The sequence below is a fragment of the Pelobates fuscus genome, chromosome 4 (assembly GCF_036172605.1).
Source record: "Pelobates fuscus isolate aPelFus1 chromosome 4, aPelFus1.pri, whole genome shotgun sequence".
Taxonomy (NCBI): Eukaryota; Metazoa; Chordata; class Amphibia; order Anura; family Pelobatidae; genus Pelobates; species Pelobates fuscus.
Window position 1 is genome coordinate 207,678,651 of NC_086320.1, and position 15,413 is coordinate 207,694,063.

General features: G+C 42.0%; 1 protein-coding gene across 1 annotated transcript; it reads left to right on the forward strand.

The window, feature by feature from the left end:
• Positions 1-201: 201 nt before the first annotated feature.
• Positions 202-14,843, forward strand: CHMP5 (charged multivesicular body protein 5). Its single transcript, XM_063451869.1, has 8 exons — positions 202-399; positions 2,146-2,250; positions 7,457-7,503; positions 9,323-9,416; positions 9,504-9,575; positions 11,741-11,849; positions 12,695-12,807; positions 13,991-14,843. Exons 1-8 carry the CDS (start codon positions 331-333, stop codon positions 14,039-14,041), a joined length of 660 nt encoding a protein of 219 aa, XP_063307939.1. The 5' UTR covers positions 202-330; the 3' UTR covers positions 14,042-14,843.
• Positions 14,844-15,413: the final 570 nt, after the last annotated feature.

A 15,413-nucleotide genomic window follows, 5' to 3' on the forward strand; every position in this document is an offset into this window, starting at 1 on the left:
ACAGTGACATGAAAGCAGTGTGGGAGGTGATACTCTACACAAAGCTCCATTCTAACACAGAGCCTTTGTGTACACACACATACTGCATGACAGCTGTATCATGAGACAGGGGTAAGAGCACCAGTGACGTAAAGAGCAGACTGTCATGTGACATTTGGAAGTAGGCGTGGATTCTTCTAGGTTTGCCAGTCAGTGGGCGGTAAGGTGTGACGTCATTGGCTGCCCAGAGCGCAGCTTCAGTGCGGTACTTCCGGGTCGGTGATATACTGATTGAGGGCTGCGACTGTACCGGAACCAGCTTACCGACACCGAGTCCGATACTGCCGGAAAATGAACAGGCTATTCGGGAAGTCGAAACCTAAAGTGCCCCCACCGAACCTGACAGACGTCATCGGCACTGTGAGTGACCCCCAGCACAATAGACCGACTGAGCGTTGTATCCGGGGCTACAGCATCCCCCCCTCCCAAGCCTGCACCGGCCGATCCCCTGCTCCCCCCCCCCCAGCCTGCTCCCCCCCCCCCCCCAGCCTGCTCCCCCCCCCCAGCCTGCTCCCCCCCCCCAGCCTGCTCCCCCCCCCAGCCTGCTCCCCCCCCCAGCCTGCTCCCCCCCCAGCCTGCTCCCCCCCCCAGCCTGCTCCCCCCCCCAGCCTGCTCCCCCCCCAGCCTGCTCCCCCCCCCAGCCTGCTCCCCCCCCCCAGCCTGCTCCCCCCCCCAGCCTGCTCCCCAGCTCCCCCCCAGCCTGCTCCCCAGCTCCCCCCCAGCCTGCTCCCCAGCTCCCCTCCCCAGCTCCCCCCCCAGCCTGCTCCCCAGCTCCCCCCCCAGCCTGCTCCCCAGCTCCCCCCCCCAGCCTGATCCCCAGCTCCCCCCCCAGCCTGATCCCCAGCTCCCCCCCCCAGCCTGATCCCCAGCTCCCCCCCCCAGCCTGATCCCCAGCTCCCCCCCCCAGCCTGATCCCCAGCTCCCCCCCCAGGCTGATCCCCAGCTCCTCCCCCCAGCCTGATCCCCAGCTTCCCCCCCCCAGCCTGATCCCCAGCTTCCCCCCCCCAGCCTGATCCCCAGCTCCCCCCCCAGCCTGATCCCCAGCTCCCCCCCCAGCCTGATCCCCAGCTCCCCCCCCCAGCCTGATCCCCAGCTTCCCCCCCAGCCTGATCCCCAGCTTCCCCCCCAGCCTGATCCCCAGCTTCCCCCCCAGCCTGATCCCCAGCTTCCCCCCCAGCCTGATCCCCAGCTTCCCCCCCAGCCTGATCCCCAGCTTCCCCCCCCCCCAGCCTGATCCCCAGCTTCCCCCCCCCCAGCCTGATCCCCAGCTTCCCCCCCAGCCTGATCCCCAGCTTCCCCCCCCCAGCCTGATCCCCAGCTTCCCCCCCCCCAGCCTGATCCCCAGCTTCCCCCCCCCCAGCCTGATCCCCAGCTTCCCCCCCAGCCTGATCCCCAGCTTCCCCCCCCAGCCTGATCCCCAGCTCCCCCCCCCAGCCTGATCCCCAGCTCCCCCCCCCAGCCTGATCCCCAGCTCCCCCCCCCCAGCCTGATCCCCAGCTTCCCCCCCCAGCCTGATCCCCAGCTCCCCCCCCAGCCTGATCCCCAGCTCCCCCCCCAGCCTGATCCCCAGCTCCCCCCCCCAGCCTGATCCCCAGCCTGATCCCCAGCTCCCCCCCCCAGCCTGATCCCCAGCTTCCCCCCCCCCCAGCCTGATCCCCAGCTCCCCCCCCCCCCAGCCTGATCCCCAGCTTCCCCCCCCCCCAGCCTGATCCCCAGCTTCCCCCCCCCCCGCCTGATCCCCAGCTTCCCCCCCCCCGCCTGATCCCCAGCTTCCCCCCCCCCCAGCCTGATCCCCAGCTTCCATCCCCCCCCCCAGCCTGATCCCCAGCTGGTCACATTGTAATACTTTGTAATAAACAATGCAAAATGATTGCCATCATGTAAGGCCTGATGACATTGCCCCTTCATTTATGGCCATATCGAAAGGATGCATCCTTCAAGGCAGCAATCATTTCACTATAGATGTACTGTATTTTCTATAAACATTAGTTGAAATGTCTGAAGATCAGATTGTTAGATGTTCTGTCATGAATTTAAGTACAGATCTGATAATGTTGTCATGGTGTTTCTTTAAGTTGTAAAACCGGTTTCTGTTCATCCCCTAAGGTCGATAGCAGAGCAGAATCAATTGACAAAAAAATATCAAGGCTTGATGCAGAACTTGTGAAGTACAAAGATCAAATGAAGAAGATGAGGGATGGACCATCTAAGGTATGGACTTTATCTATATCAATTATATAAATACTGTTGTGTATTAATTTTTTTATTTTGTTTTATTATTATTATTATTATTATGCAAAATACATATTCCATGAATGGAAAAGTTTTTGGTACTTTTTTTTTTGCGTTTCGTTAATCTGGTGGTGTACCAAGTCATTTATGTTGCTTTGGTTTATTTACTTTTCTTAATAAGAAAGAGAATGCACACCAAAAGTCACAATAATAACTAACCTGGTTTTAATAAACCAATACCAATTGCAGGCAAAAAATAACAGTAATAAATAAAGTGACACAAAATAGGCACAATACATAAATCAACATTACTAATACACCCTTGATAAAGGCAACCAGGAGGTGCCGAAACGTCAGGGGGTTATTTTTGATTCCTGTTTCTGCCCTATTAGGCTTGTGAGAACTCTTGGTAAATCTTTATTGATTTTTGATTCATGATTTGTGCCTATTTTGTGTCACTTTATTTATTACTGTTATTTTTTGCCTGAATTTGATATTGGTTTATTAAAACCAGGTTAGTTATTATTGTGACTTTTGGTGTGCCTTCTCTTTCTTAATATGATTACTATTTATATTGGTATTTGAGGGAATACCAGTGAGGATTAGCACCCAGGTGGCTATAGTCTTTATCATTAGTCTCTCCATACTTCATTTATTGTATGATTATTTACTTTTTCTTACCAGTTTTAAAGGGTTACTCCAGGAACCATGACTACTTCGTTGATTTGAAGTGGCCATGGTGCCTATGTGCAGCGTTTCATTAAAAAAAAAAAAAAACACTGGACAAACTTTAACCCCCTTGCTGCTGCAGATGTAACTCCACCTCTGGCAGTGTTAATACGTTTTGGTCTGGCTAATGTCCATTATCTGCATATATTTATGCACAGAATGTCATGCATTGGCTGAGAGAGGTCAATTGATATTTCAGCCAATAAATGAGCGAGCAGGAACGGCATCCCCCTTCTGCAGAATTGCAGAAGCTGAATGTCATTAATCCTACTTCAGAGCAGACCGGTGTCTAACAAGACCCAGGTAAGAGGGCAAGCCATTGTTAAGCGGTTTTCCCCATTGTCGTTGAGCGGAGCCAGTGTACTCCTCAAAACATCACTGTAGTGGTTATGATGCTTGGAGTAAACATTTAAAGGACCACTTTGTGTACAAAGTATCTTCTTTGTGAATGGGCAACTCATATTTTGTAAATGAGGAGCTACTTATAAGGAGAGTCACCTTGTGCTTTCAGGCTTCTCAGCAGCACCCTGATAGAGGCTTCTTGATTGAAGTCTAGGACTCAAACGGACATAGCTTGGCAGAGCTGAAGACTTTGGGGTTAAACAGTTAGTTTATGGTTTAACCCCTGAGTGTAAGTTGGGCCTAAGACCTCATCACACCATGAAAACTTAATTTTGATGGTGTTATGGTGTCTCGAGTATTTCTTCACTTTTTGTTGTTGTTGTTGTGGTTGGTTGTTTTTGTTTTGTTTTTTACTAACTATGTGGCCTATACGAAATTGGATAACGAGTTATAATGCTGATCAATAAATTTACAACAAACTGTTGAGCAAATAATACATTTGTACAGGAAAAAAAAGCAATCCTAAAATAGACTAACTGAAGAAGTTCTCTTTCCGGGTCACCATACTTCCACCAATGATGTCTCCAGCAATCAGAAAAGGTGTTGGAATCCTCCTATAATGCTCAGTGCACATGTACAAAGTTTGCATCGTCTATAGTGACCGCACATATGCGCAATGTGCACTCCCTAGAAATCATTTGCCATACAGTCACATGAATATAAGGTTATAGCATCTGCTGCCAATGCTAAAGTGGCATTTGAAAAGCCATAAAATGTAATGTTAATGAGTGTGTAGATGAATGCTCCACTGCACCACGATAAAGCACTGGTGTAAGTGATAAAAGATATTAGTTAAACAGAGTTATTCACTAAAGTGTGAATTGCTGAGAATTCAGAGTGAATTAAAAGTAAATTTCAAATTTTGCCAAAATAGACAAATTAGAAAAAAAAAATCTATTTCCAATTTGGCTGTATTGCCATTAAATTTGGAATTCACTGTGAATTCCTTGCAATTCTCACATTTGTGAGTATGAGACAGAGAGCAGTCTGCCTGCTCTTGCTATGAGACAGAGAGCAGTCTGCCTGCTCTTGCTATGAGACAGAGAGCAGTCTGCCTGCTCTTGCTACGAGACAGAGAGCAGTCTGCCTGCTCTTGCTACGAGACAGAGAGCAGTCTGCCTGCTCTTGCTACGAGACAGAGAGCAGTCTGCCTGCTCTTGCTACGAGACAGAGAGCAGTCTGCCTGCTCTTGCTACGAGACAGAGAGCAGTCTGCCTGCTCTTGCTACGAGACAGAGAGCAGTCTGCCTGCTCTTGCTACGAGACAGAGAGCAGTCTGCCTGCTCTTGCTACGAGACAGAGAGCAGTCTGCCTGCTCTTGCTACGAGACAGAGAGCAGTCTGCCTGCTCTTGCTACGAGACAGAGAGCAGTCTGCCTGCTCTTGCTACGAGACAGAGAGCAGTCTGCCTGCTCTTGCCACGAGACAGAGAGCAGTCTGCCTGCTCTTGCCACGAGACAGAGAGCAGTCTGCCTGCTCTTGCCACGAGACAGAGAGCAGTCTGCCTGCTCTTGCCACGAGACAGAGAGCAGTCTGCCTGCTCTTGCCACGAGACAGAGAGCAGTCTGCCTGCTCTTGCCACGAGACAGAGAGCAGTCTGCCTGCTCTTGCCACGAGACAGAGAGCAGTCTGCCTGCTCTTGCCACGAGACAGTCTTCTCATCAGCAAGGTCATGGGACTGTTATTTAGGCTTTGTGTGTTTTCCAACACCTAAAGGAACACTATAGCATTAGCAATGCAAACCTGTATTCCGAATGCTATCGTGTCCCTGTCCCAACTTCTAATTAGCCCCTCTCATATTGCCATCGAAATATATTTTTTTTCAGAGCTGAGACTCCCTTGTAGCTGCTGGTTTCTCTGCATCCCGTGACTCTCCATGAAGACACTGAATGTTACCCATAGAGATGCATTGATTCAATGCATCTCTATGAGGAGCTGTTGATTGGTGCAGCGTTTTGCCACGCGTGTGCGTGTTCCTATGGGTAAGCATTGTATTGGCTGAGATAATTCTGCTTGATTATGCCCTGGATCTGTGCAGTGCTGGAAAAGAAGTGAGGAAACTTACCTTTTTAAGCTTCTGACAGGTGGAGCAGAAACCTAAACCGCAGTCTTAAAGCTATAGTGTCAGGAATACATGTTTGCATTCCTGACACTTTAGGGTTCATTTAATGGCTGTAGCCCCAGAAGTAACTTTTTTTTTTTTTTTTTATATATACTTTTTATTTTATTTATTTTTGTATTTTAATTTTATGGACAAAGACTATCTGAGTCATTGACTTGGAGCGGTTCTGTCCGTGTGATGAGGATTCATACTGGTAGCAGTAAAGCCACTGAAACACTGCTTTGTTGTTGTAGTAATCCATCAAGTATTTGTATCCCAAATACAATGTTCTAAATGAATCCCATGGATTTTTGTCACCTGCGTTTGCTTACCTGTTCTTCTTGCTATGACATATGAGAATGAATGACTAGCTTATAACTTGTCAGGTGACTGAAACATATCGTACTGCTGAGTAAGTGGGTGTTGGTTTGTGATTACCAAACCTGTTGTTCTTAACTGAAGCACACCTTTCAAATATGACTCACACACACACACACACACACACACATACATATATAAAATTGAAAGGCTTAATTAATGTCATAAAACACCTAGGATTCTTACACACACACACACACATATATGTGTGTGTGTGTGTATGTATATATATATATATGTGTGTGTGTTATACACACACTCACATTTCCCAGACTTTGGTTATAAATGGCTTCACTGGAGAGTGAAATGTCCAACACTGTAAAAAAACTGTCACACACTTTCATGACTGCATTTTCCATCCTGCAGTGAAACACCTACCACTCTCAGGCCTCACTCAACTCAGTGAAAGACTGCATTTTACATCCTGCAGTGAAACACCTACCACTCTCAGGCCCTCCATATAACTGTTCAATCCCATTCTCTGTTCTTCAGGCCTCACTCAACTCAGTGAAAGACTGCATTTTTTTCTCCCCACCCTCCCCCTAAATATATAGCATGCTTTTCCAGCTGTTTGAGATTCTCACCCAATTACCTCTTCATTCCCTTTGTATTTTACCAATAGCTGTTTCTCTGTTAACTTGTTCAGCCATCACCTCCAAACTTCCCCTGCTACATCTTGTCTCAAATCCCCATGGTATCCTTTAGATTGTAAGCTCACGGGCCATCTAGCCAAGCACTTTGTATAAAAGAACTCCAATGGCTAGATATCAGCTTACGGGCAGGGCTCTCTTACCTCGTATATTGTACGTTTTTCCACTAATTGTACAGCGCTGCGGAATCTGTTGGCGCTTTATAAATCGCAATAATAATAATAACTCTTGATAGGGAGACACCAAAACAGAAAAACCGAATAATGCAGTACAAAAACAATTTATTAAGGTAAAATAACATACAGAAAAGCTTACTGGAGTTCCTAGCTGGGTTCCCATTATCACACTTTGCAGGTGTATCAAAACGCCAACCTAGTACTCTATTTCCGGGAACCGTCAGTCTGTCATTTGACTTTGCCTCCCTGTGTGACACTTTTGCCCGAGATTCTTTTTGCTATTATAACATTTAGTTTTTTTTTTTTGTTTTTTTTTTTAAACATTTAGAAGCAGTTTGGTAAAAAAAAAAAACAAAAAAAAAAAAACAACAACCAGACTCTTGGCAGCGAACACTACTCCTTCAGCTGTATTGATAATCTCACGTATACATTAATGCATTTTGTCCATCCTAGACAGCAGTGATTGGCTGAAGGTACTGGGACAGATCAGCACAGTGCTTTCAGAATAACAATGCTGTCCAGATTTGGATGAAAATGTCCATTACACATTATCAGTGTGGGCTGAGTAAGCTTTTTACAGAGTAGATATTCTTACATGATATCTTATAATGTCAAATTTAAATTTAGAAGAGAAAAAACTTTTTAAAAATCTTGTTTTTAAACAAAATCATTTTATATGCTTCTGGGCATCTACAGCTGACTATAGATGATTATAAACTTAATTAATATGTTACATTTTGTCTCTTTTCAGAACATGGTCAAGCAAAAAGCAATGAGAGTGTTAAAACAGAAAAGAATGTAAGTAAATATACTTTTTCAGGGCGAGGGTTAAAAGGTCAGTCTAGTCACCATGACCACTGCAGAACTATGTAGTAATTATGATGTCATTAGTCCACTGTTTACGTTGTAAGCAGTCAAATGCTTTTGGACGGTTTAACAATTATCCGGTTCCACAGGGACCCTTCTGCAATAGTAACATCAGTTGCACCCCTGTCAGGTGACATTCTTAGCCAATGAATTGTGGCCAAATATGTCTGGAATTTACATCACTAATGCAGAAGTGGAAATTATTTCCTTAGTAGTATCAGAAAAGGAAGCCATAGTGGTTATGTTGTTTAGAATATCCTTTCAATTGGGTCCATTTACATGAAAATTCTGCTAAGTCATTGGTATTAAAGTGTTTAATGTTTGTAGCGTCTGTTAGATTTGCGACTGTCTAAAAACCGATTTCAATAGAATCTGGCACATTTAGAATATGGGGGAGGAACACCTCCCTCCTCAATCCAACTTCCCTCTAAATCAGGCAAGAGGTTTTCTTCCATTTTCATCAGTTCTACAATGAGCTGCATGTCTTTTTTAATTCTTTGTAGCATTTTATCAAACAAAAGAAATGAAATCGGAGTTTTCATCTAATACATTAGTAGATCTTTTAACCAGTAATAGTGACAGGGATTGAATGACATGGTAACACCACCTCTCAAGCTGTGACATTAACTATGTTAATAATCACTTTGGAAATGCAGCAGATAATGCCATTCGTATATTTTAGTTTTTTTGTATTTCAGTTGAACACTGCCATGCTATGTTATCACTGTTATTAACATAGTCATATGAATGCTTATTTAGTTTATTGATTGGTCTTACTGTGCTATAGATATCTTCAGGTAGTTGCGATCAGAATGTACAAGATATCACTGAACATTCTAAACACAGAACTTATGTTAGTATCTCTGTACTAACTACATGGAATTATTGCATGTAAACCTACAAAAAGCAAAAGCTTTTCTTTTAGCTAGGGTTCCCTTTAAGAGTCTTAGGATAATTAACCCAGGATCATTTGCGGACAATGATGCTGTTGGGTGTGTATCGCGTGAGATGATTTCATAGACTAATTTTGTATGTGTTACAGGACTCAAAATAAATGCCAAGTCCTATGCTACTTGCCAGACCTACCTTATATATACTCGTGTATAAGTTGAGAAATATTAGTCATAAACTTCATTTTAAAACGAGTCGACTTATCCAAGGGTCAGTAGAATTTTGTACATTGAATGTCGACTCTCGAATGCCGTTCTCCTAGCTGGTCGGGAAGTCGAACGGGCAGGGGTACAAGTTTCAGCGGGGTTTGCTGGCTTGCGTTGCCGGCAGAGATCCATGCCATCGACGACCATGTACCGCTGCCTGCGTTCGTATATACAAATGGCGGCCACCCAGTGAATGCTTGTTTGTGGTTAACAGCCAGGGGTGGTCGGTGATTACGAGGTGTTAACAAGGGGGACCACACAGAGTCTGTTCGATAACCGAACAGGAGGGGAACAATTCCATTTGAATGCAGGGCGGAAATGAAAGAAACAAGATACAAATAAGGGAGCACATACCCTCGACTTATCCATGAGTCATGGCATATTTCACAATTGTTGGTCAATAAACTGCGCTTGACTTATAGACGAGTATATACGGTAAATGTTACTTGCCATTGTCAACCTGAAGGGTTCGTGGCACACTCAACAAGGGTGAATTTGTACTCAATAGGGCTGAATTTGAACTTGAAATTTTAATCCTAGGTGTTATATAACATGAGCTGTAATTTAATCTGTAAAATATTTATGTATTTCAGGTATGAACAACAGAGAGATAATCTTAACCAGCAGTCGTTTAACATGGAGCAAGCAAACTATACCATACAGACACTAAAAGACACAAAAACCACGGTAATGTCAAATTGGCTTCCACAGCTTTCTTTTCTCTCAAACTTCTAGATTGAAGTGCTGATTTTTTTTTTTTTTTTACCGTTACAGGTAGATGCAATGAAGATTGGTGCTAAAGAAATGAAGAAAGCTTACAAACAAGTTAAAATTGATCAAATTGAGGTATGTTGTGTTCTGCATTTACCAATTAACTTACATTTCATCTTTCAGTGGAGACATATACTTATGAGATATTCTGTCTCTCTCCAATTATAAATATATATAATTTTCTTATATAATTATAATAAAATGCAGCATAAACTAATGCAGAAAGTGATTATAGACTATACATGAACCGTTGGAAACTTGAGATCCTCTCATCGTAATAAGGTGTCCTACGAATGATCCTACAATTGCAGGGAACGTCCTTCTCTGCTCGGGACCTTTCTTCCAGTTCTAAACTTGGGTTGTTATTGGTTGCGACTCATCCTGGCACCAAGGGCGATTTAGCCAACAACTGTGGAGTACAAAGGAGATCCACTGGGTCCTCCGTAGACGACGGAGGTCAGCACATTGTCCTAGTCTGGCATCACTAGAGTTCCGGATGCTCCACACTGCTACCTGATGTTGTGTTCCTTCAGTAGCTTGGTGACTGGCATGAACCATGCTTCTATCTCAGCACAGAGAACTGTAGGTCATTAAAAACCTTAATAGAACTGTTTTCTACAGTGACATTGAGGTAGTTTCTGGAGAGGGCCTTAACAGATGTTTTTACATAAATGTTCAGAGTGACAGCAATTATATCCTTGGGTGCATCTGCAGGGGCGGTTGGGGCTTCCTAATGTGGAACACTGACATTATTGACAAAGATCCACCATCCCCTCTCTCCTCCAATGCCAGTATCACACTATTTGCAAAGTCCAGCAATACCTCCGGGCCCACCATTTCTCCAGCAGTGCCATGTCTAAAGTGAAGCCGGAGTGTGGGTAAGTCACTGGAAATGTTTGGTAAGAGATTCCACCTGAGATTGGGTTTCTTTTAGCCGGCCATCTTTTTACCTCTCTCTCTAGGGATTCAACATGATTAATGCGTCAGCATAAACCCCAGCAAGGTCTGCTTTCCAGACCTCACATAGGACGAGTAGGAGCATTATTAATGTTCCCTTTAGTGGATGGAGAAGTATCTGTGTTTTAGTCTGTCTTCCGGTTCATCCTGCTTGGGGCCCGTGAGGCATTAGGTCTCTCTTCATCTTGGGAGATTTCCAAATTGCTGGAGCCTTAATGGCATCCCAGGTACCATCTAAAGTTGGGCTTGCAGTTGTGGCTTGTCGAAGGAAAAACGATTATTAGGTGGGTTGGAGCCCTCTGAGTGGGCTAATTATCTGTGTATTTGCCCCATGTCTCTGTAGGGTGCTACAAAGTGTTGTCTGCTCAGCAAAAGTTCATTAATATCGTGGCAAAAATAGAGCTTCGTATATATCAAGAACAAGTAACCAATAAAGGAAAAAAATATAAAAAAAGGAAAAATTTATTTATTTATATATATATATATATATATATATATATATATATATTTATTTATTTATTCCACCATCTATAAAATTAGAATTTCACTTTTCATGATAACTTGTCAGAAACAGTCCCATGTTGTTTGATGTCCTTGCCCTTCATCTTCACATACAACAAAGGCTGATTTTCTCCCTATGCTACATTCTGACTTTGTACTGCTGCTGCAGTTCTCTTGAGATATTAATTCTGCAAAAAAAAATGCCAAAAGGAGAGAAATGTGCTCATCTGGGTGAAATATTGCATCTAGCGAATTACGATTGTGGTAAAATGTGTGAGAGAAATATACAATTTTGAGATTGCAGTGTTTTGATTCCAAGATCAGCTTTCTGATGTATTCTAAATCTTAACCTATAGCATTTTTTCACGTTGAGCAGAGGTACAGTGTAGAAAAAAGACGTGTAAACCAGTTGAGCAAATCTCTATAAGGGGATGCTTTAGAACTGTTTTATACTTTGCATGTGGATATTTATTTTTTTCCAAAGATAATACATTGTATCTTGACATCATAAGCCATACAAACCATGAAGATTTATATTTACACAACTTAGTTTTTAGAGGTTTTTAAGTCTTATTTCTGTAATATGCATTAGCAGTGCCTTGCTGCTTTTTATGCCATCGTATGAATGTAGTGTTGATCAAACATCTCAAAAATTGCTTTTAGGTTCTAGTTAGCGGAAAATGCAGTAGCAGTGAAATAGTTAAACTGTTAATGTGACACGAATGCTAACTTACAATACTGTTACTGCAGTTTTACCAATGTAATTGTTATTGGTTTGCCAGGATTTGCAAGATCAGTTAGAAGATATGATGGAAGATGCAAGTGAAATCCAGGAAGCACTTAGCCGTAGCTACGGAACACCAGAAATTGATGAAGATGACCTTGAGGCTGGTAAGCTTGCCACAATAACAAATAAAGCAGTCACAAACAAAGAAATTATAATGTAGACAATATCATCATTGATTAACTGAATAGAAATGGGCATAACCTTTCAAAGCAGAACTACTCCTTTTGAACTGTGTTGGAATTTCACTATAATTCCAATTCAATCAAGAGATATACAGAGACAAATTAGGGACTACATTATCTCTGTATTTCTCCTTTGCCTCACCTTTTTGACTCTAGATGGGGTATAACTGTTAATCCTGACAGCAGTGACAAGTCTATGGAGGATCTCGCGGGATCCTCCGTAGACCTCAATTCTGTACTCTCGTGCATAGCAGTGAAGTCAGAGCTGACTGAAGAAGATACACTTCATCATCATCTGGGGGATTTGCAAATTATGCAAAGTCCCCAGATGGTGCCAGTTCTGCTTTAAGACTGTATTGGTTTATTGTTTTACTGGTCAAAAGTCAATTTGATTTATGATTGTTCTATAACTATATAATAAAGGTCAATGGAATGATATCGTGGAAAAATGTGTTTCGCTTGTCTATATAGGATTTAACATATTCAACATACAACCATAAAAATGGTTTGTATTTAGTCATTGCTGCATAGCTTTTGAACTCATTATCAAAATTTATGGAAAATGTAGTCAATAAACAAATTACATTTGCTTGGAAAATTTATTTTGCTTTTTGTTTATGGTCTTTTTTGGATTCCCTCTAAAGATTCATACAATGACGTTTGACAATGTAACCAATTAGACAGCTGATGGTGAGCTTAGTAAGACCATTCTCACCCTTTGTCCTGTATGTTGTACATACAATAATTTTGCGTATATTTGAAAACAGAGCTTGATGCACTAGGAGATGAGCTGTTGGCGGATGATGACAGCTCCTATTTAGATGAAGCCGCTTCAGCACCAGCCATTCCAGAAGGTGTACCCAGTGACTCGAAAAACAAGGTAGATTTATCGTTTACCATTTTACGTTATATTGATCTTATCCACAGTGGTGCTATTTCTATCGGAGTTTTGAGGTGCAGATATCTTGATCTTTCTCTTTTAATCAAAAGTTTACTAGGTTTGGATGCTGAATTATATGGGGCAGACTAAATAGATTTCACACTCTTTAAGAATAGGATTAAAATAGATGCCCTAATTCCTTTTTTTTTTTTATAAAGCCAGACTTCTCATGATTCAATGTCATAGTAGAGTTACATAGAATGTGACGGCAGATAAGAACCATTCGGCCCATCTAGTCTGTCCAATTTTCTAAATACTTGCATTAGTTCTAGCCTTATCTTATAGGTAGGATAGCCTTATGCCTATCCCGCGCATGCTTCAACTCCTTCACTGTGTTATCTTGCAATGGGATGATCTAAAATACCTTTCCTACTGTTTAATGGGAAGGAATATATATTTTTACAAATGTGTTTTAGTTCTGTTTAACCCCTTAAGGACACATGACATGTGTGACATGTCATGATTCCCTTTTATTCCAGAAGTTTGGTCCTTAAGGGGTTAAAAGAACTCTACAACCTCTTAAATCAATTTGTTAGACAGGGCAAAAGCAATTATAAAAAAATAAAATAAGAAGTTGGCTCTAAAAATTTAGTTCTAGGAGATCGAATGTATATTCAGTTTTCTTGCTTGTATTGTAGTATTTAACATGCAAACCAAAGTAGCTTTACTTTGTTAATATAGCTGCTTTGTGTCTCCTTTTGACCAGGGGAATGTTGCTACTGGATTCAAGTAAAATATTATAAGACACTTTGTCTTTTGCCTTGCACAACTTACAACTAAGACAATCTATCTGTGAATAGATGTTGATGCTTGGTGATTCTTATCTTAAACGTGGAATCTAGTTAAGATCCCTACTGTCCGTTTTAAATGTTATGGTAGACTTTTGTAATAACTACGAAAAACAATTGCTGATTGGATGACTTATACTTGAATCAACCCAGCTTGCAAAAGGATAAAAATGCAAAGCCAAAAATTGCATGTATGTGCTAACTCATTCATGCATTAAATGTGGTACATATGTTGTTTATTTCCTCATTGTGAAATATCTCTAGAATTGAGGCTATTGTACACTGTACTGATATTTGAAGAATATTTCTATATATTGATTGTTTCTCTTCTTTAGGATGGTGTGTTGGTGGATGAATTCGGACTTCCACAGATTCCTGCTACATAAAGGCACATTTTCAATTGCTGGAGTCTACGTATTCTGTTTTTTCCCCCCTTTAAATTTATTTAACAAATGTCCCTTTTGAATAATCTACATAAACAAAAAATCTAAACCCTGAATTCCATTTTTTAACTCCGCGTGAGTCACTACATTCTGATATGTTGTCCTGGGGTGAATTATTTTGTGTAACTTTTTGGAGCAGATTTCTATACCTCTTAACCATGGGCTTTACATCTGGCTGCAGGAGATGTTACCACCAGTGCATGTTTGCATAGAAAATTGTTGCTGGACATCAATGTAGTGCCTTCTCTTTATGATAAGGGGCCTCTCAGACTTGCACCCTTATTAATGTTATGGTGAGTCCAACAAGGTTCACCACATCTCTCACATCTGTTCAAGATGGTAATGCCAAACTATGCCATCCAATCTTCAGGTCATCCGTCTCCTCATCATTAATGTTATGGACTTACAATTAACATTACTGGCTTTCAGCAATGAAAAATACATCTGATCAGTTGGTTACATGTCGTAGACTTTTTGCAATCCATGTACAATAAATATTAAAGATCAAAAGTAAATTTTCAATCAACATTAGTAATTGAAATGATTTGCTTATTTTCCTGCTTCTTTAAACTAGAATCCATGGCTGTACGATACTGCTGTATATTTTTTTTTTATCCTGGCTTCTTATTTGATACAATTCCTTTTTTTTAAAGTCATCCTGTACTTGGGGGTATAGAGATGCTCCAAAGATTCACTGCTTGTACCTTGTTAAAAGGTGTAACTGTCAATAAAGAGTGAAATATTATTGTTCGAGTTGTATTTTGTGTAAATAAGTGTTTGTAATGTTTAATTTTTTGGTTATGTGAAATTTAAGATTACACAATGAGAACATGTTTTTGTGAGATGGTTTAATCTGTAGCTTTTAGACATGGTTGACTGCAACCTCAGTGTGGGAGTGTAGCACACCACTGCAAACTTCACTGTAACAACCACCTTCGTAGTTGGGATAAATGCATAATCCTTTGGTGACACTATTGTTGAGCTCATAACTGATGCATTCACTATGTATAATTGGGTTACTAGATACCTGCCACAAGGCAAAACCAGGTCTGGTGAGCAGGTTAGTTGGTAACTAGGTCACAGTAGATGGTGAAGTTAGGACAAGACAATTCAGCAACAATGATAAAAATACGGAAACCGAACAGTAGACTGTAGCCAAAATTGAGAGCCAGACTGTAAATGTAATCTTAGGAGCAAAACCTTTTCATTTCCAGCCAGATTACAAAGGTAATTGTGGCAAATGTGCCAATGCCACGAGCTCCTGGAGTAGCCTGCTAGCTAGCCTCCTGCCCAAGGACTATGGGCCGTATCCAAA